The 23,218-nt window shown below is 40.6% G+C and overlaps 2 protein-coding genes and 1 long non-coding RNA gene across 12 annotated transcripts in view; 2 read left to right on the top strand and 1 right to left on the bottom strand.

Annotated features, from left to right (window-relative positions):
- tmc6b (transmembrane channel-like 6b) overlaps window positions 1-11,615 on the bottom strand; it is a 23,147-nt gene extending 11,532 nt beyond the window's left edge. Inside the window, exons 1-4 of one of the 9 annotated variants that reach the window (XM_066704536.1) lie at window positions 11,542-11,615; window positions 11,272-11,319; window positions 1,400-1,563; window positions 154-281 (exon numbers count right to left, since the gene is read on the bottom strand). In XM_066704536.1, coding sequence (XP_066560633.1) covers window positions 154-281; window positions 1,400-1,455 — 184 coding nt within the window. In that variant the 5' untranslated portion in view covers window positions 1,456-1,563; window positions 11,272-11,319; window positions 11,542-11,615. The other 8 variants (XM_066704535.1, XM_066704540.1, XM_066704533.1 and 5 more) reach the window with 8 other exon arrangements.
- LOC136749904 (uncharacterized) lies at window positions 6,176-10,262 on the top strand. The gene is made up of 3 exons (XR_010816805.1): window positions 6,176-6,448; window positions 7,477-7,601; window positions 9,621-10,262. It is a non-coding gene; the product is annotated as an uncharacterized LOC136749904 (long non-coding RNA).
- Window positions 11,487-23,218, top strand: tmc8 (transmembrane channel-like 8). 2 transcript variants are annotated; one of them, XM_066704542.1, is made up of 16 exons: window positions 11,487-11,626; window positions 12,332-12,602; window positions 13,606-13,754; window positions 14,090-14,239; window positions 16,089-16,135; window positions 16,427-16,566; window positions 16,999-17,146; window positions 17,383-17,550; window positions 17,860-18,011; window positions 18,335-18,437; window positions 18,789-18,886; window positions 19,328-19,511; window positions 19,766-19,896; window positions 21,960-22,115; window positions 22,455-22,533; window positions 22,631-23,218. In XM_066704542.1, exons 1-16 carry the CDS (start codon window positions 11,578-11,580, stop codon window positions 22,844-22,846), a joined length of 2,241 nt encoding a protein of 746 aa, XP_066560639.1. In that variant the 5' UTR covers window positions 11,487-11,577; the 3' UTR covers window positions 22,847-23,218. The 2 variants fall into 2 exon arrangements, with proteins under 2 accessions (XP_066560639.1, XP_066560640.1); XM_066704543.1 differs by lacking the exon at window positions 18,335-18,437 and having other exon boundaries at window positions 17,860-18,006.

Raw genomic sequence — 23,218 nt, 5'->3', positions numbered from 1 at the left:
AAAAAATAAACACTCAAGGAAAAATAAACCTTTGAAGACTTGTTTTTTCCCCAACAAACAAGTCGAACCTTACAGTTATTTAAAAAATTAACCTACTTTTGTTTATATTTGTCTTTTAAAAAAGTACACAGAAAATGCCTCCCCCGGTGTTACCTTTGGCCCCCTCCATCATCTCGCTCATCTCAATACAATCCAGTCCCTCTTGAGAGTGACTCTGCTCCTGGATCAACTGGGTGAAGGAGTCATGAACCACATTCTCATCCAAGGGAGTCAAAGGGCTTCTGCACAGATGAAGGCAGTGAGAAAAAACATTTACTTTTTTTTTTTAAACATTTAAAAATATTTACTGAGGAAATGTAGTGTAATGTAGTCATCTAAAAACAGAAGCCTTACTTATTCCAAGTTCATCCTTACTGCATCAAAAACATGGCTGTATAGAATCTAGGGCTACGTTTTCTTTGTGTTTCATTTCTAGTCTATTACATTACACAGAGGAAGTCTGAAGACTGCAATTAAAAACATTTGATCATTGCCTTTCTTTGTTAATCCCCTGCCACACAATGTAAAGCGAATCCTACGAGGACTTCTACGATCATTTGATAGGATGTTAGTTTGTGAGTTTAAAAACTGGAATGAACAGAAAAGTAGCAATATGGCAGTGAATCTGAGTCAACACTAAATTGAGGTTGAGATGTGTCTGCGATTGTGGTTCCTCACAGATCGCCTTCATGAAACACGGCCAGTAGCTCTCCCTCTCTCTCCGTGGTGCACAGTATGAGTTATTTTTAAGTAACACCCCCTAAGCCTTTAGAGATAATATCATTGTCCCTTCATTTTAACAGCAACTGGACAAAACTCAAGACAACCAAGTAGAACTGGTAAAGTTAAATGAACAATGGAAATTAAAAACAAGAACACAAGACCTACTATTATTGCTAATGTTCCTTTTTTTCCATCTTGTCTTCTGTGTTAGTAAAATAGATCATGAAAGCCTGCCTTTGGGCAATAACATTACAGACTAAACAGGAAGTTAGTCAAGGATTTACACATATAAGACAATGGCAATACCCTGAAAAACAAATCTAAACTGAAAAGCTGAATTCAAAGAATAATGAATGTCAACCATTCATAAGATTCTAAAGGACTGCAAAGAATTTGCTTGGAGGTTATCTGGAAATTTAATGAGGAATACAAGTGCTAATATTGCTTAAGATACCATTTTAAGACTCATTGCACAGTGATGACGCACAGACAAAGAGGTTGCTCAAGAAGTCTATGTAGCACACTGAAACTGCAGGTCAACCTGAAAGGAGTCATGAGAAAGAGATAGAGGCACGACACAAAGTGGGGAAGGGGACGCTGGGAAACAATGATGTAGAGATTTCAGTTTGAGACTTACTCTATCCCAGACTCCATTTCATGGACATCCAGATTAAAGTTGACGTTATGAGCCATGCTTTCCTCCTTCCGTCTATCTCAGTGTGATGTCAGGATGGCACAGAATGTCAAAGGGGCTCCATCATTGATTTAATTGCTACCTTCCTCCACTCATGCTCCCGCTACCTTGGAAGAGAGAGAATGTTTAGTGATGCTTGGGAGGAGAATCCCTTTCAAAGCCTTTGTTGATCACCACCTATCTGTCTTACCACTGTATTTGACATTCTGGCATGCCTTTTTAGTACACTTAGCTTAAACCTCCTTAAAGCGTATGAAGATGAAATTCTGTTTAAATGTGAATAAGTGTTGCATCATAATGTTTTACCAGTTTGCAAGGCAAGATGCCACATTCATTTTCTCCTCCTGTACCCGTCCTGAGCTATGAGAAGTCATAAATCAGATAAGTAAATACATTCTGACAAATTGGAAACTTACAATGTAACAGGAAATGCAATAAATTACTAGTTAAATGAGGACAGAGAGCAGATTGTTCAGTTATATTCCTTTATCTAAAAATGAAGTTAGCACACCAACAGCCTGAATACATTTAGCACCCTTAATTGCAAGTTTTTTCAAAGTTATAAAAAGGAGTTAAAATGTTTTTGCTTGTGTTACTGCTAAAATCAGTCTGCATTACTTAGTCCGAGTTCATGAATCAGAGATGATTAGATTTTCTAAAAGCTGGCACGAACTCTGAAAACAATGGTTTAAACAAGGGTATTAGAAATAAAGTTGAATGATTTCAATGTCTGAAAAAATGAAACTCAGTCATTGTACTTTGTACTCAACTCCATAAACAAAGAGGATTCCCCTTCCTTTCCATCTGAGCAGTCTCTATAGTGTCTTACTGATTCTGAAGAACATAGGTTTAACTAGATTTTACAAACATGTGTATTTGACTCCTTAATGACCCCTTAATGCTTTATTTCTGACAAAACTAAACAAAAATCCAATACGGAAGTAAGAAAAGAAGGCCCCTCCCTGGTTTTAATCTTGGGTAGATTCCTCTTCACACAGTCCCAGGACTGATGTCAGTGAGAAACTACAAACATGAGAAGGAGAAAGTCTCAAGAGAGTCCCTCCCTCCCTCCCTCCTCTGGAGTTCTTCCAGCTCCCCGTCCTTATCATGACAACCAGGCAGTACCGAGCCCCCCAGCTTCATCTCACACCCGCTCTTAATATCCATTCTCACAGCACCGCAGTCCTTTGCAAGAACCTTCCACCACAGCAACAGAGTCACAATACACACTTACCTACTTTACAGTGTGCTTTCCATCACAGATTGAGGCTTCAAACAACAATCACCGAAAACACTGCAGATGTCAGCTTCGCTTTGATGAGCATTCATATAATTCCAGCTTAACAGAGTCAGTGAAATTGTTACAATGTGATTTTCAAGTGGCGTTTCTACGATAGCCTTAAAGAATTTATTAAAATGATGATTAAATATGTTAGTAAGGGAAAAACAATAATGAATCTGGGAGAGAAGTATTAATTGCAGGGAAGTCAGTGACAATCTCCAGCCATCAGGTTTCAACTGCAATTTTCCTTGTGTTATTGTTGTGATTGTATGGGCCCTGTTTGAGGGTTAGTGAAAGAATCATGATTACCACTCTGAGAGCAAAGCACCCTGAAAACAAAACGAAGAGTAATTTAAGAAGTTTAATGTTCCTGTTTTGTTAACGAGTGTATCCATATACTAGTACACAATGAAAACAAAACTGCGGGAAAGTAAAGAAATTCAATATGCTGAGTCAGAAGTATGCTTTTAATTGGAAGGAGATTTAAATGTTTTAACGATTTGGAAACAGGCTTTGGGCTGCAGCCAAGCAAGTTTGTATTACAACAGGATATCAATGGTGGGAGTTAGAACATTGTCTAGCCTACCTCAGATTTTACAAGACCCTGCCTAAAAGTAATTTCCCCATAGCATGTCTTTTCAAGGCTACAGTCAATATGTTCTGCAAAAGTAGCTGCAAAGTGTTAGGGCCTCATATCCTTCTGCACAGATCTATGTTAAAAATAAGCATGCTGTTCAGAAGGCAACAATATATGATAGCATGTATTTAGTGGTGAGATTCACCACAAAATGGTTGAAGGAAAAAAATCCAGTGCATTCCAAGCATGTGTTTCCAATGCAGTTGGTGTACAAGAAAAAGAAAGGAAAGGAAAACATGGATTCAATTAAGTGATCCCTTGCTCTGTAATTATCCGTCTGTGAATGTCCTGTAGACAGAGTATTTTGAAGCTTGCAGACCTAAAACTGGAAATGAAGGTAAACTTTTACTTACAACAGCTAATTCCTAAATAACACATTTTATCGAGCAAGCCACTACTAATAAACAAGCCACTGTTAGCTGCATGTCACCTCAGCACTGAGGAGTGAAGGATGTGAAGTGCACAGAATGGCAACATAATAAACCGAGACATATCTTTAGCTGTCCATTGCTTTGTTTAAACCTAGACTACACCTTTTCAATGCATTATCAGCCCACCTGGGATTGCCACTTATCTGATGTGCTACCATTAAATTAATATGGCGATTATTTTTCTCCTACATTAAATGGTCAATCCTAAAACTCTATAATAGCCTCAGATTTGGTTATTTAATCAAATTGGAAAAGAGGTGTCATTCTGATACAGAAGGGAGATGATTATTAAACCTAAGTCTCACATTTTGTGTTTGTTTAATTTGTATGAAATAATTGTAACAGTGCTATGGGATATCAGCAATAGGAAAACAAAAGTTTAAAAGCCAGTGTTTTGTTGACATAGATTAAGCAACAGGCCTAAGGAGTCATGGCCAGATCCTCCATTCGCTACGAGAACTATCTAGCAGGTGTGAAATTGGCATCTCAGCTTCTGGCTTCATCACGACTGTGTATGAAGTTGTGTAGGAGTGGTAAAGTGCAATGTGCTCAAGTGTCTGGAAACTGGCGGGAAAAAACCTTGGGTTATTGAATCTGCAGACTTTGCCCTTGCAAACTATGTGTGTGATCTACATATTTTCAAACTGAAGAACTTGAAGAACTGCCTTCATAACAGCAGGCTCGGTGCAGACTCAAAACCTATGAAAATGCTTATCGAAGCAAATCTAGTAACAAACTGTCAATATTCTACTGTTTTGTCTAATTAGAAAATGTTAAGGGGACTAAAATAGCTTATACTAAATAGGCATTTCAATTGACATCTGTTAAATGCCATTTTATAAACATCTAAATGAAATATGAAAAATAAAGCAATAATGCAAGTATTTTAACTCATTATATTTATGTCTATTTCCACTAATGTCTATTTATTTACACAGTTTTCACATAAACAATTCAAATTGAGCACCAACACTGGTATTAGCAATAAAGTGGCTGAACAATATCAATTCTCCTGGGGATGCACAAAAATGTAAAAAAGTGGTTATTCTATCATATACATATTCCTAGTCTGTACTGTGGCAGATGTAGCCTCCCCAGAATGCCCAGTGCATTTGAGTTTTTTCTTGGTTTCCCCAGTGAATGTTTCTCCCCTCATCTGCGTAAAGTTAAAAAGGCATTTGGCCGTTTACACTAGTTTTAATATACCTGATAACTGGCAATGACGCAGATGAATCTCTCACTACCCTGTGTATAATTGGATAAGCACATTGCTGGTAGGCACATATGCACACTGCCGACATAGCAAAACAAAAACAACAGGGATGGAGGCTGGAAAGTCTGAGACAATGCAGGAATCCATTTTGAGACAATACATCTAAAATCAGCTGAAGTTCATTCACCCAGCTCAAGTGGCCCTATAGACCACAGGCGAAGAGCTTTCTCCAGTCAATAATACATCTGCCAAGACTGACAGGATCTGTCCCACGCTCTTTAACCTCAGTATTGTATTGTATTGGGCTCTTGTAGCTGTATGCACATAGCATTAGCAGGTACATTTAAAGGACAGTCTTCATTGAAGACTTATGATGACACACTGAAATAACTTAAATGTCAGCAACTTGACTGTAATTCAAACTGGTCTAGATTGCGGAATTGCCCGGGCTGTTTTTCCTTCCACAGACCCATTCAATGTCTGCAGTCATAGCCCAACACCGGCTTGTTTAACGCCTGAACCCTTTTTTATAAAGCTGTTCTACACAATAAAACGTGCCCCAATGTATCTCGTTTCAAAAACAAAGGTGCTGATTTGCCATGCATGTATTCTGCTTTGTTCTTCAGCAATGTGTCTGTGTCTGTCTTTGTTGGGTTGAAAACTTTGCTGCATATGGGTTTAAATAAATGACAAGCACTTACAGTTCTTTTTCAGAGTTTGCCTGTAGTTCCTCATTAAAACACACACACACACACACACACACACACATACATACATACATACATACATACATATAATCCACTTGTATGAAACGATCATTCACTCACCATAACGCCTCGAAGTTACTCCCTCTCTAACCAACCCGCTTCCCAGCCCTTCAACACTTTCAATGAATACAAACGCGAATAACAATACAAACCTCCAGCCCGAACCACCGCCGCTGCCGGGGGTAGGACGACACCAACCTTGTGGAGTTTATCTGAAGACTTATTATTTTCAACTACCCAAACAATATCGCAGAAAGACCTGTATGGCACTGCTCGGTGTGATTAAACACCTCGTAAACTGCTACGAATGAGAAGAGGGTGGTATGCGCCTGGGTTTAAGTAGGGCAGTTTGCAGCCGATGGTATAACCCGGTTCGTCGCACGGGCTGCTGCGAGCTGCACTGCAAAGCGACGGACAATAGCGGCGCCAGGCTGGCATGGCCTCGGCATAGTGAGACACTTCACTAATTAACGCTTCCCCTCTTAGTCAACTCAACAGGCTCATGTGCATGTTTAAACGGTAACAGCAGGGAGGTGGTGCATGTGTAACTTTTTATCCTTCATAAAACGTGGAAAGATATGGGATTAATAATAAAGACACTCCGTACTCCAAACACTGTTCAAAAGGGCACCGCGGTCTTTCACAGATGTGCATAAAAGCAAGTAAGTGTTTTAAAAGTGTGGACAGTTGTTCAGACTGGCGAGACGAGCGTGCAGTAGCCAGAACCATCGGTTAGACGAGAAATCAATCAGGTTTAGCAAGATTACAACTGCAATTCAGCTGTCTACTGCGACCTTTTATAAGGTGTGCTGTTCTTGTGTGCTATTTTGAAAGAAAGCTGATGTTGGATACGTCGCTTTATACAAATATGAAGGAAGAGAAACCACAACACTATGAGCGAAGCAAAGTGCACACGACTAGATACGAGGGAGGACATAGGCAAAGACATGCTATTTTTAATTACCACTCTTAATAAAAGATCATCATTTCCATTATCGTCGTGTCCTCCTCCTATGTGGTTTACTTTGTAACAATTGGGCTCTCGTCTCTTTTAACCTTAAAGTTACCAATTAAGGCCAGTGTCAATACATTACAGTGTCAGTAGCCTATTAACACAGTGATAAGAATCACATCCGTCTTACATAATGAACTGTTTTTCTTCCGTTTATAATAATACTTGTAATTGTTTTTATAAACTGCTGTGAGGAAAAATACGATCAGCCTTTGTGTGATGATAATACAACTTTCAAACAACTGGGATTTCGAGGTACTGTACAGGTATTATCACAAGGGTGTATTTGTTTAAGTTAAACCAGTGCTCTATCTATAGTCGAGATTTAACGCATTTTTAGTGTTCGTGAAACAGAAGTTTAAATTTTGATCCATGTAAAAGCAAATACCTTACCCTGAATTATAAAACATCATAGTCCTATGAACGAAATAGCCTACTTCTCCAACTTCAGATTTATTGAGAAACCAAGATTCATGTTATGTTTTGTTAAAGATAAAACTTACAGAAGTGAACTTTGCATATATATTATAATATTATGTCATGTACAGATACCAGTAACTACTTTACTACTAACTGTACAAACACATCTATTAATAGATGAATAGTAACTCACATTAACAAGGAAGTCCCTCTCGACGCAGCTCAGTCTATAGGAATTTGTTTTCCTTCTTCCAAAAGGTGAGAAGAAAATCTACCTGAGCAAGTCATCCACCGCACCTATAGGCGCAGAGCATTGTGGGAGATGTAGGCAGTCAAGACTACCTGATTTGCTAAAGTAGGACATTGTACTACTCGACCTCAAGGTATTTTTCAAAACATTGCCTGCAGGCCAGTGATGTATAAATGTGGACCTGGAGGGCGCCATTCAGCGGGATTCAATTTAATTACCTGCATATGACTATATAATTAACTCAGCTTAGATGGGATCAAAACCAGAAGACTACAGTATAGTATATACAGTATACTGAGCAGTATAGCAATGTTATGATTTTATTTACACATATATTTACTTAGTGTATGAATGCCAATAATTTGTGCAATTATTTAAATGTCATCCCATTTCTTTAAAACATCTCCTCCATTTGTTAGTTTGATACACTGTAAAGGTCAAGCACATATGTGTGGGTGTGCATCTGTGTGCATAAAACCCTGTTTTACACTGTGGCTTACTGAACGCATGCATAATTGTATTCAGTTGTCAATCCTGTCAGTAAGACTCATCTAGGTGTTTTCTTCAGAAAGGAAGTTACTATTATCTATTATCACTATATCTAAGGTGGCATCTTATCACCAAATGTGGCATTTACACATAGAAACTAGGAAACCAGGAAATCACATGTTTTAGCGACACAAGTTTACCACTGAAGTTAGCTAAAAGTCCCTGTACTTTTACGAGAGCAATTTGATGTCCATGAAGACACAGTTCCAAAAGACACAATATTTTAGCTTTTTGTCAGGAGAAATGTACTCTCAAAGTGGACAACAAGAAGCAACTGTAAAGGTTATATGTAGCATTCATCTAAAATAAATAAACCATCTCACCTTAATGTTTTAATGCCATGGTGCACAGATACATGTATTAATAAATCATATAATGTAGTTTCAAACATATTTACCACTATCAAGACCAATAACCCCAGTGGCCGTGAACCTCGGTCCTGGACAGCCATAATGTATTCTGGGTTTATTAACCTTATTCCTTATCATTCCTTAACCTTAGTGCTTATTTCCTTAACTGACTTATTGGGCTTTACTAGTCAAAAATTGCTATGGTTTCAAGCCGGATTATGGTTTTCCAGGAATGGAGTTAGAAAGCTCAGCTGTCCCTGAATTTTACTTTGCAAATTTAGTTTACTTTGAGATTCCCTCACCTAGAATTAGTTTACCAGTTAATAGAAAAGGAAATACTGAAAGTGCACACTGTGGGACCACAGAGGACAAAAAATAACATCTCAAATTAACACTTTTTTTTAAAAATTTACTTCTTTTTTTATAGTGCATATTGTACAAATTACCAGTGCATCAGTAGCTATCATTGGTGCTGTACAACAGGAAAAGCAGCCATTTAGACACAAAATATATTCAGGTTAAGACATAATGCAGTGGCTTCAGGTGACTGCAGCACACTAGCTTCGACTAAAACAGGTTGGTTTAAGTGATATTTGTTTCTCGGGCATAATTGCAGTCTGCGGATTCATATGAACACCATGAACTGTGTGCTTTTAGAAACCTCTCCTGATAATAAACCAATGTAGAGCATTCACCAATCAACAAGTATCATTCCCTCAGTTAACAACCAACTCCAATTGTCTGTAATACCACAGGGCTATTCCAAGAGTGATTTTTTTTCCACACTGCGTCAGCAAACATCAAACACCCAGTGCACCAATCTCAGGTTTTGTGTTTACTCTCTGTATGACTGAACATGGAAAAACAAAGAAAGAAAGAAAACTACCTATTTTGGCCTGGTTTGTCAAACTCTTGGCTGGGTGAACACGGACACATCAGCACTACATAACAGAGCAGAATGACTTTGAATGTCCAGCAGTACAGCAGATGACTGACATGCAGCAAAGGCAAAAGTCACAGCAGTAAAGGAAATGCATAAACACGTAACCTCAGTGGTGTACCATTTAAAATATTGAGGTCTGAGCTACGATAAAGTGTAACAGTGCCACAACATGGTTTTCATTTTAAATGTAATTTTTTGTTTGTTTGATAATAGGTATTCTGCAGAAACAACACAGCAGTTTTATACAATTCCCAGGCTGTTACTCAATACTGTAAGCTTTTTCCTGTCCTGTCTGCTTTTGTTGCTGTAGCTGTGAGGGAGTGTCAGCTTGGAGGACTCACAGTAGAGAGAGGTCCTTGCTCGTGGACGCCTGCAGCTCTGTTGGGTCATGTCTCAACTTGCTTAATAAGGAGTCTTTCTCATTCTGTATTAGATGTTAAGCTTACTTTTAATAAACAACGTCTGACAATCTGATTATGTAAAATGCTTGCTTGTTTTGTCATTACTTATCTGTTGTTGTTATTTTGGTTATTCTTGTTCTTTCTTTGGTCTCCCAATAACTGCCATTTGGTCTCGACACCTTTTTGTGTGTGTTGTCCTCCAATTTAAGATTGGATTTCTTAATGACCACATCTTTCCCCAAATGTAAGGCCAGATTATTATTTCACTGTCATTGAAGTCTACCTTAGCTTTGTGTTTATCAGTAAATAGTGGGATTTGACCCAGTAAAACAAGCACGTGCAGGTTCTACCGCTCTGAGGTGCTGTAGTGTATGGTCCTGTTCTGGGCTGGTTGTCTCAGGGTGAGCTGGTGGTCAGGCAGTCTGTGTGTGTGTGTGTGTGTGGTGCAGGAGCTCTGGTCAGTGTGGTCTATGGGCAGCATCTGCACTGTTATGAAAACACAGCTGACTGGCAGTGCCAACTGTGCTGCACTGAGACCCTGCAGACTGTCACAAGACCCTGACTCACACCTCCCCCACTCACTGCCTCAGACATTGCCATCTGTGTTCTTATTTGTACAGTAGCCTTTTGATTCATTGGGTCACCTAAGTGTTGGGCCCATGTGACTTGTTTCAATAATTCCGAACAACTGTATTTCTAGACTAGCTATATTTAGTGTAATAGACATGTAAGAGACATTAAGCACTCCACAAGGATTAAAATGATCATGTAACATATAGTACAAAAATAACAACCACTACGAACAAAAATATGAATGATAAAAATAATAAAATATGGTTAGGTTAATCTTAAATCACAAATTTATAGGAATTAAATAATTTGATGGTTGAAGTAAACCAGTAGCAAACATATGTAGAATAATAATTCTATCCAGGCAGTAGCACGCCTTTTTACAACAACACTAATGGCATATTCATTGCCATACATTAATTGAAAACCCACAGAGAGAGCATCTATGGAGTTATTTGTTTAGTTACTTTTTTGATACCCTTCCCCCCATCCCTGTCAAAAAGCGAAGAACTGTCTTGGGTTCAGCAAGGCCCAAACAATTACAACAGTTACATAAATACAAATTGAGAAATGCAAGTACAAGCATCAAAACAATTATGGCATATCATCAATGCACTCTTTAATAAGGAATCAAAGACTGGATAAGATCAAGAGGCATTCAATCATGTCTAGGTCCACAGTTGGATATGATAACTCATTAGGCAGATCAGAATGATATAATAGTGTAGTGCCAAGTTGTTATATATAGATAAATGGTGGTGGTGGCTAACAAAATAAGAAGAAAACCATTCAGAAGACTCAACAGTCACTAGCTGAACTGCAAACAGATGCTGCTGTTAGATTCTTAGGTGGCAAAACAGCATCTGACTGAAAACCGTAACATTCAATATATCATCAACCGAACACTGCCTATCTAATTAACAGAGAGTGTATCTACCCCACCAGCCCACAGTCAAAGGCAACCATGAGGTTACTTCCACCCCATCTTACCTGTAGGCTGAGACTCCGGGCCTTTAACTGTCCTCCTGAGCTGCAGTGCTGAGAAAGTGAGAAATTAAGTATGTCACGGCATTGTGTCTAAAAACTGCATCAAAATAAAGACGTACACTTAAGAGAAGGAAGAAATTACCCCCCCCTCCCCCACCCCATCTGTTTCCTGTCACATGACGGCAGCAACCTGCAGCCCAGTGACGCAGGCTATGCGTGCTGTATTTTTGTAACCTGGCTATGTCCACTTCAGAAGATCCAAGAAATCCCCACCTCTCTGGACCCGTGAGACCCCAGCACTGAAGAGCCATGGAGCTGACCCCCTGTGGGGACGTGGAGTTTTTGCGTCTGGTATCAGGTAAACACTCTCGTCTCTGCACCACCGCCAATCTGAGCACAGCTAAGGTCTTCTGTGCTTCCTTCCTGCTTCACTGCCAGCACTGTTTTCTTTTCTCTATAGAAGCAACTGATTTCCTCCCCATCTCCTTTAGAGTATAAATACATTTTACTGTCACTTGCTAAGACTAATTTTAAGAACACACTCTTTGTTTGGCAATGTGTTGGCATGGCATGAAGCAAAAAATAAGCAAGTAGTAGGGTTCTGTAACCGGTTCCATCTTAGAGAATGTCAGTAAGTGTTTCTGTTGAAAATAACTCAGATTTCAGATCCAGAAGGATTTCTCTGATTTTATGGCTGGAAATTAATCAACATGCCTATTGAGAAAAAAATCAGTTATTTGCTGAACTGATTCAGTAGGTCACCTAGAAGGCTTAATCCATGGATGTAGCATTTGAATAAATACTTTGAACATAACTCTTTGAAACAAAAACTAAATTTGCAAGCTGTTGGGTTGAGTCAGTTTTTTTCCACAGTGCCTCAATTTGTTACCATCTTCTCACTTGCCACCTTTTGACCCCTTTATGGAGGAAGAAATCCAATATGACAATATGATCTTCACCCCAAAAATGCGCCCAGGGAGATGAGTTGCTAACTGTAGTTTCCAGAAAGCGAGGCAGTTGAGCAGACCCTCGTTCTTCACCTCTGCGTTCTGTGTCGATGCAGATGAGAGCACCGCCTCGGCCTTGTCTGAGGAGTCCTGCAGCTACCACCAGACCGACATCTTCACCCAGCTCCCCAGCTCCAAGTCCCTGCGCCGCAGAACGGGCAAGAGGGAGCCTGTTGGGGTGGCTGAGGAGGCAGAGAGACAGAAGGAGGAGGGGGAGGAGGAGGAAGAGGAGGAGGAGAGCCATTGGCCCATCGCCACCAGAGAATGGGATGCCAAACAGCCTCTCCGATCACTCCCCCTCTCCATGACTGAGAAGAGAGTTACCAGGTCTGGAAAGTTAATGAATGTGGTGAACTGCACTTTATATACATTTGCTAGTCATTGGGAATGCAGAAGTCTGGAATGGCATCAGAGGAAAGCAGGATTACTCCTACTTTGCACATGATACATGTTCCATTGTTGGTAGCTGATGCAAGGGCTATGCAGTGTTGTTATTCCCAAGCTGCATTCATTCTCTTGAATGCCAGTTGGCTGGGAAAATAAAGGAAATAAATACAGATAAAGGCAAATGTATTAGCTACCCCACCCCTACTCAATGTCAGTTAATTCTCTATTATTTTTTTTAATTGATAAACAGTGCAATGACCTTCCTTTCACTGTGTTATTGAGCACAGTTTCTGCCAGAAGGTAAATATTTCTGTCTTTGACACTGAATGGGAGCGGCTTTAGGGGGTCTGAAAACACTGTGCCCAATGTGTGGTCTCTGCCCAGTCTGTGTTTACAGTGCATACTGGTACTCTGGCTGCTAGGGCAGGCCTGCCACTGAGCCTATACCTGTTCTGCAAGATTGCAAGCTCACAGACCTTCAAATGCAGAGCTGGCTCCAGAGAAACTGCACTGCATGAATATTGTAAATGGGGCAAGGGTCCTTTATGAAAGGAAGTGGGTTTTTTCACATACATCTTAGACAAGTGGCGAGAAACTATGTTCAATTAATAATAACCAAACACACTGAAACAGCACTCTTCACATATTATCGTTACTTACTGTCTTAGCAGACACCCTTAGCCAGGGCGACTCACTGTGTTCAAAGGAAACATTGCAAAGTGCAGAAAATATAATCAAGGCAAATATAATATTGTGGTGTAAGAGTTTTTCTTGGGCAGAGAGGACGTCGTTTCCATTACATGATACATGTGTCAGAACAGCAGTGCCATCTTCTGGTAGTTATGGAAAGTGAAGCATAAGTAATTGATGATCACATTTGACTCCTCGGGTCATCTGAAGTCACCATGCCGTGTGAGTGACGCTGTGCTGGGTGTCTGTGCAGGGATGCGCGGCAGCAGCAGCACAGCAGCATCAACTGCTGGGAGTCGTGGAAGCGCAGCCAGCGCACGTCGAGGCGGCGGCTGCAGGAGAACCTGGCGGAGGCGCTGTGGAGCCTGCAGCTGTGGAGGAGCACCCTGCACCGCATCGAGGGTGAGCCGCCGGGCCTGCGGACAGCTCTGCGCTAACAGCACGACCACGTTTTTCAGTCTGTTGGGAAAAAAATTGGGTCATCATTTATTTTGTCCACCAGACATTTACCAATTAGCTTGTTAATTGTGCAACATTGCAACACGCTCATTTTATTGTTGTTATTTAACATTCAGACCAGGGTTAAGTTCACATTGAAGATAAGTTCAAAATGTAGTGCAAGCTACGGTTGGGGTTCTGCTTATGTTTAGGACCACACATGAGATATGAGGTATATTATATATTATATTGGTGTAATGCAAAGTCTAGATGCATGTTAAATATTCTTCATTCCCCAGGTAAATTTGGTTCAGGTGTGAAGTCATATTTTACATTTCTTCGCTACTTGGTGTACCTGAACATGATGCACTGCCTCATCACTGGGGGGTTATTGGTGGTACCTGTTCTGCTGTTTGGAAGGGGAAATGAGACACTCTTCCAGAGACCAGGCAAGTGTTGACGTGTAGGCGTATGGGAAGCGTTGGTTTGTTAATCAGATTGATGTAATATCACAAAATACAAACAATATAAATTAAACAGGCTAGTTATCTCTACCTCAAATATTTTGTTAAGCCATTTCCTTTCTTTCATGGGGAGAAAATGATTATGGTGCCATTGGCCTAGTCCTACAGGTAGATTTAAAACTACAGTTAGGTCCATAAATATTTTGACAGTGACACAAATGTCATCATTTTGTCTCTGTACGCCACCACAATGGATTTGAAAGGAAACAAGATGTGCTTTAAATGTAGACTTTCATCTTTAATTTGAGGGCAATAACATCCAAATTGGGTGAACGGTGTAGGAATTACACCCATTTTTATATGTTGTCCCCCCAATTTTAGGGACAAACTAACAAATAAGTATTTGGACAAACTAACATAATCATGAAATAAAATTGTGAGTTTCAATACTTGGTTGCAAATCCTTTGCAGTCAATGACTGCCTGAAGTCTGGAACCCATAGACATCACCAGATGCTGGGTTTCTTCCCTGGTGATGCTCTGCCAGGCCTGGACTGCAGCTGTCTTTAGTTCCTGCTTGTTCTTGGGGTGTTTTGCCTTAGAAATCAAAACAAACCAGTCCAACCAGTTAGGTGTGACCAAATCCATTACTTGGTATATTCTTAAAGAGAAATAATGCACTGGTGAGCTCAGGAACAGAAAAAGGCCCAGAAGACCACAGAAAACAATGGTGGATGACAGCATAATTATTGCCCTGGTGAAGAAAAACCCCTTCACAACAGTTGGCCAGATCAAGAACACCCTCCAGGAGGATGGTGTATCTGTGTCAAAGTCAACAATCAAGAGAAGGCTTCACCAGAGTAAATACAGAGGGTTTACCACAAGATGTAAACCATTGGTCCCAAATGCCCCAAAAACAGGAAGACCAGGTTAGAGTTTGTCAACAAATATATAAAGAACCCTCTACAGTTCTGGAACAACATCCTATGGACAGATGAGATAAAGATCAACTTGTTCCAGAATGATGGGAAGAGAAGCGTATAGAGAAGGGAAGAGAACTGCTCATGATCTGAAGCATACCACCTCATCTCTGAAGCATGTTATCTTGATGATGTGACCACTGACAAAAGCAGCAGGATGAATTCTGAAGTGTGTAGGGCTATATTATCTGCTCAGATTCAGCCAAATGCTTCACAATTCATTGGATGATGCTTCATAGTGCAGATGGACAATGATGCATACTGCGAAAGCAACCCAAGACTTTTTTAAGGTGAAGAAGTGGAATGTTCTGCAATGGCCAAGTCATTCACCTGACCTGAATCCAATTGAGCAGCATTTCACTTGCTGAAGGCAAACCTGAAGGCAAAACGCCCTAAGAACAAGCAGGAACTAAAGACAGCTGCAGTCCAGGCCTGGCAGAGCATCACCAGGGAAGAAACCCAGCATCTGGTGATGTCTATGGGTTCCAGACTTCAGGCAGTCATTGACTGCAAAGGATTTGCAACCAAGTATTGAAACTCACAATTTAATTAATGATTATGTTAGTTTGTCCAAATACTTTTGAGTCCCTAAAATTGGGGGGAGCACATATAAAAATGGGTGTAAATCCTACACTGTTCACCCAATTTGGATGCAACTACCCTCAAATTAAAGATGAAAGTCTACACTTAAAGCACACTCAAATCCATTGTGGTGGCATACAGAGACAAAATTATGAAAATTGTGTCCTTGTCCAAATATGTATGGACATAACTGTATATATTTAATATTTAATGTAGTATCTCTCTTTGTACTGTACTAAATCCAACACCATTTTTCACAATCTTTTCTTGTAGAACCTTGCAATACAGATGACTCATTTCTGGATGTCTTTTCAGGGTCGGTAAGTTGTTATCTTGCCTTTTTCTTTCCATTTAAAAATCATCCCTCTGAAAATAATGGCTACTTTCTGCACTTGAATACCAAATATTCAGTGTTTACTCTCCTCTGACTTTCCACGTTAGATAAAACAATAAGTTAACAAGATAAGAAAGATATGGAAGGATATGGATTATTATCAAGAGGGCAATTGTGCCATTCCACATATTTTGCAAAGCTGTATACATAAGTACATAGCTACGTAAAAGGCTGGGATCAAACACTGAGTAAACTACACACACACCTATCTCCACAGGGTATTTTGGGGCGCTCTGCTCTCTTCTATGGATTCTACAGGAGGGGCACCCTGGACACTGCCTGCCTCAACATCCCTCTGTTCTTTCTGCTCAACATTTTTGTAATTCTGTTTGTCAGTCTGGTCTTTGTTGTGAGAAGGTATGCATTGAAGAGCCCTGTTCTTCTAAGTCAGCTTGTATTCCTTAGCTATTTAAACATTTTGTCACAGCTGAAGGTGTTTCCGGAGTGGAGTTGAAAGACAGCCGTCATTGTACTGAATTGTCGAATGCTGATTCCCTGCAGTCACCGAATAGCTACCATGCTACTGTCACATAATGAAACCTTGTGCAAATTTGGTAAAAAACATTACAACAAAGGAAAGCATTGGATATTGAGAAAGTGCTGTGAGACAGCTTAGTTAAGGCTGGCCCATCTGGTCATGTTTTGAGCTTCCAAAAGCATCCATGTGAACTTGACCATGTGAGAGAGATATGAGAGACCTGGAAGAGAGATATGAGGTTTGTCTGTTGTTCCATACATTTCTGGATGTGTCTGTATCTGTGTACGTGTACCTCTGAACTCCTTTGACAGGATGGTCAATAGCTACAAGATGAAATGGATGCTGGCAGACCGTTACAAGGTGACAACGTGCTACAAAATGTTCTGCGGCTGGGACTTCTGCATCCAGGATGCCAGCTCCGCCTCGCTCAAACAGAGCAGCTTCTTAAATGACCTGAAAGTGAGTGTGGAAGGGGCTGCTGTCCTAGTGTCAACTGTGCCACTGTGTCTTAGCTCTGGAGGAACAAAACAGCTCTCAACTTTCAGTCCATTCATTTGAATGCCGGTCCTCTTCATAGAATCATTTTGATGTTGTGTTGGCAGTGATGTATGAAAGCAGAAGGCTTTCACAGTCAAGTACTTTTCTCTCTCTCTCTTCCTCTCTCTCCTGCCTCCGCTCCCTCTATCTCTCTGTAGGTGGATCTGGAGGAGGAGAAATTTCTTCAGCAAGTGTCTCGTCGGACAGTAAAGCAGTGGGCTCTGATCTATGTTGTTCGTGTCGTCCTGAACTTGGTCGTCCTGATCCTGCTCTCTGGAGCATTCACCTTCATTTACTTTGCCACCAAGGTCTCCCAGAAACCCCAGGTGATCATATCAGTTTGCACAGAACACATACAATTATAAGAAGTCTGTTTTGTTGTTGTCTTCAAACTTAAATATCAATGGCTTCGTAGAGTGTGTGCTGTTGTTCACTCAGTCAGCGCAGGTACACTGCCCTGGTATGTCGATTGAAAGATGCCCAGTTCAAGTGAATTAATTTTAGTCTCCAATGGGAAATTAATTCTTCGGATCTTAGTCTTTTGTCTGCACAGGGTGATGTTACTGTAATTATTCTCCACAAACGTCCAACACAGTGGTGGACAAACAGTGACCTGCCTCCTCTGTTGCTTTTAGGAAGATAAAAGCTGGATCTTCAACCTCGTGTTGCAGTACCTCCCATCGATCACCATCACCCTCGTCAACTTCCTGCTGCCGCACATGTTCCGCGGTATCGCCAAGTTTGAGGAGTATTCCCTCACTGTCCAGGTCAACATCACCTTGGTGAGGTGAGGACCTCTGTCAGCTTAGGCACCCTTCCACAATGACCCACCCTCTCACCGACTTTCCAGCTACCTTCACCAGCTGTCAATCACTGTCACCTTACCACTATACCAGCTCTCTCTGATTCTCAAACACCTTTCCTGTCCTGAACCACAATCGCTTGAATTATTCCTCCACTTTCAAGTCCTCTGGGATTGTTTGTTTTTTAGCTCTTCCTGTTACTGCAGGGTCTTTCCCAGCTTCCCTCAGCTCTAAGCTTAAAGATGAACAGTACAAAAACAGTTTAGTGTTGTGGCCTGAAGTTCATTTTTTTCTTTTTTCCCCACAGGAGCATCTTCCTGAAGCTAGCCAGTCTTGGGATGTTCCTGTTCTTTCTCTGTCAGCAGATTCTATGCATAGGAAAATCCAAGCAATGTAGCAAATGTGAAAGGGTAAAAAAAAACAAAAAAAACAATCAGCTCTGTAATTCAAAAAGTGTATTAAAACTAATGGTTCTGCTCACATTATTTTCATAATTACAACTCTATCACATCTGTGAGAATATAAAAGCCTAGGATGTGAAGTGAACTCTGACCCTCTACGACTCTCTTGCCCAGTTTCAGAACCACTTATGTAGAATATGAACCACTGTTTGGAGGATGAGTGTCTGCATAGAGGTATTCCAGTATACAGAGTGTACACACTCGTTGCATGGCAACATATTTTAGAAAATGCATGTCTTTCTGATACCTGTCTGTTTTTTTAATTCAAAAAATATTTGGTTCCTGTTTTGTACATTTCAGTGCTGGGAAAATGTATTTGGCCAGGAGATGTACAAGCTGATGATGTTTGACTTTCTGGCTTGCATTGGGCACACTTTCCTCACTGGATACACAAGAAAGTAGGCAACTTATTTTGTTAAATGTTGTGATCTGTTGTAATCCTGGTAATGGATGAAACTACACTGAAGAAATAGAAAATGTCTTCATATTTATAAAAAAAAAAAACATCAACAGTGGCTGAAAACATTTTCGACAGAGTTGTCTGGATAGATTAAGTGGACTTTGTCTGCAGTTTCCTCAGTTGAATAGTAAACATTTTGTGGAGCTGCAATCTTTGGCAGAAGGAGGCCACACCTCCTCTTGTCAAACTGGGGCATGCCATGATGAGGACAAAGTTACCTCCACTGCCGTCTTAAATGATAATTGAACAAACATCTTGTCTAACTTGACAACCTGATGGTGTCCATGAACTGGTAGATACTTATTTCAAACATTAAGATATATGCCTGATAGAGGCCTGCTGTGCTGAAATGTAATGCTGGTCGGATGCATCTTGGTAGGTACTTGGTGGAAAAGTGCTCGTGGCGCCTGGTGCAGAAGATTGGGAAGCCGCAGTTCCTCATCCCGCTGAACGTACTGGACATTGTGTACAATCAGACTGTCACCTGGGTAGGACTGTTCTACACTCCCCTGATGCCCCTTCTCCTCGTTCTCAAGCTGATCATCATGTTTTACCTCAAAAAGGCAAGTCGTTTTCCATAGCAATGCAGCACCCCCTACCTCAGCCCTTTTCCCACTTCCTACAGAATTGAGTGATCCCCTCTTATAAATTCCAAACACCTGTTTTTCCTGTATATCTGTCAATATACAGTAACAGGCTTATATTTTCCCCAGTGGGCCTGAAGTCTGGTGTTCAGTAGGTGAGTGTGGGCCTGTAGTGCCCAGGGTAAACTTACATGCTATATTTCAAAACTGTCCCTCCCCTCTCCTCCCCTCAGTTTTATCTCTTCAGTACATGTGAGCCAGCCAGGCGGATGTTTCGGCCATCCAGTTCCTCCGTGTTGTTCCACTTCATGCTGCTGTTGGGTCTCCTGATGTCTTTGACTACCTTGGCCATCCACTTCCACAGGCAGGTGGTGTCCCTCTTCTGTCTGTGTGTAATTCCAGCTGACCAGTGGCAGTTTCAGATGAAGGGGTCATAATTTAGGTCATCCACTGTGTCATGGCTGTAATAACATGAAACAGGTCTCTGTATTAAAAAACAACAACATCCTAGTATAGTGAATAGGAGCAGAGATGGCCTTGAAGACTGGTGAGATCTACATATTTGAGCTGTAAACCCAGGATTTCTTTAGTGTTTGCAGTAGTCTTAGTTTGAGACTTCTGTTTCCCTGCAATAGGTAACTCTGTCTGTAACTCTGTTGGGGCGATGTGTGGAAATCCTGTGTTTGTCAGGGTATATGTATAGGAGGCCTTTCTCAATAGAAAGAACAACTTGCAAAGCTCTAGCCTTGTGGGCTGTCATTAACCCAGACTGATTCAGAAAAGGTTGTGCCGTATTGTATTTCTTTAACGGCATTTGATTGGTCGTGTTATGTTTAATGGCCTTTAAAATGGCTGGGTCCTACTGAGGAAGGTCGCACGAGTTAGAGATCAGACGCATCCCCGAATGATGATGATGTTGTTAAGATGTGAAGAAGAGGGAAAGAGAGAAGTGTTAGGGAGTGAAGAAAGAAGATAATTTAAGTTGGTTTAGTGGGTGGAGATTTTGTTTTCTAGCGTTCAAGTACCAAGCTTAAAGGGAAGAGGACTTGGAACCTGGAGAGTTTTGGTTCTTTCTTTGGTTGGCTGTTTATTTTCCTACTGTGTGGAGTGCGTGCTGCAGACTGGGAAGGCAGACAGCACTGGCATTTGTGGGGAAAGCTGGGCGCTGTGGCTCACTCAAGTTTTGGACCGGAGCAGATGTCGATCATGGTTTGAAACGAAGCCTTCGCTTTGCCGTTTTGTGTTGAATGTTTGTGATTGCTTTGGATACTGAAGGCAGGAGACGGTTGGGACTTGGTTGGTTTGGTTGTCTGCGGTATTGTTGGGATATCAATGATAGGGTAGTGGAATTGACGAATCTCTTTTGTTCATCTCTACGGCGGTCTCAGCTGTAAGACTATAACATCGACATTATGAATTGATTCAAGGAGAACTGTGGAGAAGTATTGTGGGACATAAGGATCTTAGAAAACAGCTGTGGGAAAGATTTTGTTTTGTTCACGGGATAACTGGAATATCAATCAATGAGTGGTGGATGCATATGGGTATATTAGTATGTTGCAGTTATTTGTGTTGTGGTGGGTACATATATGCTTTCTTATATCTGTATTAGGTTGCCCTGACATTAGTGTCTCCTATGAAGGTTTGCTAATTTGCACAATTCTAGCATTGCTATGTTAACTGAAACGTTCTAATCAATGCCTGCATATGTATGTTTGCTTGTGATTTGCATATTTGCCCATGTCTAGAGTGGTTATGTGATTGTCTCTAGGTATTTTGCATATCTGCACATGGTGTCCTCTTTGAAATGTTGCCTATTTGCACATAATTCTAGAATTGTTATGCTAAAAGAAATATTCTATTTAATGCTTGCATATGTTTGTTAGCTTGTGATTTTGCAACTTTGCACATTTCTAGAGCTGTTATGAGATGTAAGAAATAGATAGTACATATGTTTGTGTGTTATTTGTAATATGATTAAGTGCACATTCCTAAAGTTGTGATATGTTTAAATATAAATTCGACCTTTACAGTGTATTGTCCTATCTTAAGCTAGTGAATACCAAATAATGTGGGTGTAAAGGGTTTCACGGGGGGTTCTGTGAGTAGAAACATTGTTTTGCTACAGGGTTCTACGTAACTGGTTTTTGTATGGTCTTTTATTTCATTTGGTGGGATTAAAATGCTCACCTGGCGCCCAACATTATTTTACCCATACAAATTCTGTTACAAGGTTAGACCACCCATTGATTTTAATCAATATTCTGTAAAAAGGGGGCTAGTGCAGCTCATATCTCTTGTCTTGCAATGTTTTTATGTATTCAAAATATCATAACCAAACAGTGCTAATAACTAGTTGGCTCTGAAAGGCCCTGCATGTTTATATGCCTCCAAGTTTCTCCTTTATGATGGTAGTATCTCTTTCAGGTTCCAACCCTCCGATGTCTGTGGGCCATTCCAAGGCAGTCTCCAAGTCCTCAATGTGGTAGCCACGTGTCTGAACAGCCTACCCACAATTGCCAAAAATGTCCTTTTCTACCTCATGTCTGAGGCCTTTGCTATCCCCTTGCTGTTGACAGAGATGTACGTATGTCTTGCCCATGGAATGGTTGCAGTAAATTATAAAGCTCCCCAGTCTTCAATTAGTTAAATATGTGCAGATTTAAACAGTTGCTGTTGATGGTCACTATTCTCTTACTGGTAAGACATGCATTTATTTTTCTAGTAAGAAGGCTTTTGATTCTCTTATTAACAAGGGATGCCTTCTATAATGACTAATTCCCCAGGGGTAAAATGTAACTTCAAATGTCCAAGTGTACATAAAGTAATCCTTAATGGTGAAAATGTAAACATGTAAATTGAAACACAGTAGGTATGACAGTCTCTGTGTGCTGGCGTCAGTGACCATATTCCTTTCCACAGTATTCTCCTGACGTCCTACATATCTTTGGCCACAGCGAACCGTAAAACCATGGAGAGACTGAAGGACAGACTTGTGCTGGTGAGTGTTTGAGATCGCCCTTGCATGCCGTCTCTCTGAGAGCGTAACCACTGAAACCACTGAGCACTTCTTCTTTCTTCCTTCTTCTTTTCATCAGGAAAGTTTCGATAAGAGATACCTGGTGAAAAACCTCTCTGCTGTGGACAAAAAAAAGAGAAAGAACCAGAAGGGACATACCTCAGCAATGAGCAGGGCGGATGTTCCATGGAAGGACCATATTGACCCCTTGGAGTTACAGCCCGGTCTGAGCAGAGGGGTCAGTGTGGAGATGGGGGTGGAGAGCAATACATCCCCCCCTGAGTCGTGCCACTGAATTAAGTTTGAATGTCTTCGGTCAGTGTACACGTTCACCCAGTCAGTATTATCATCTTTCAGCGTGACGCACAGGCTCATGTCATTTGTTTGATTTATTGTAATGTGACAATGAATGTTAGACTATTAAAAATGCTTTGTTTTATTTTATGTTTAAAAAAGGCAAGCCATCCACAGCACAAGATGAATGCCAAAATGTAAACGTGTGTAGGAGTACAATTGTGCCTCTTGTGCCTCTTGTATCAGTTTTGGGATGGTGGTATTTTTGTATTCATTTGAAATGTATGTTCAAGTACCATATAGTGTTGCCTTTTTTAATATCTAAACATTGTTTATATTTTCAATGGTAAAATAAAGTTATATATGTTTACAA

Source organism: Amia ocellicauda, chromosome 5 (genome assembly GCF_036373705.1).
Source record: "Amia ocellicauda isolate fAmiCal2 chromosome 5, fAmiCal2.hap1, whole genome shotgun sequence".
In the NCBI taxonomy this organism is placed as follows: domain Eukaryota; kingdom Metazoa; phylum Chordata; class Actinopteri; order Amiiformes; family Amiidae; genus Amia; species Amia ocellicauda.
The sequence above is the reverse complement of the archived record's forward strand: the minus strand, read 5'-3'. Positions and strand labels throughout refer to the sequence as shown.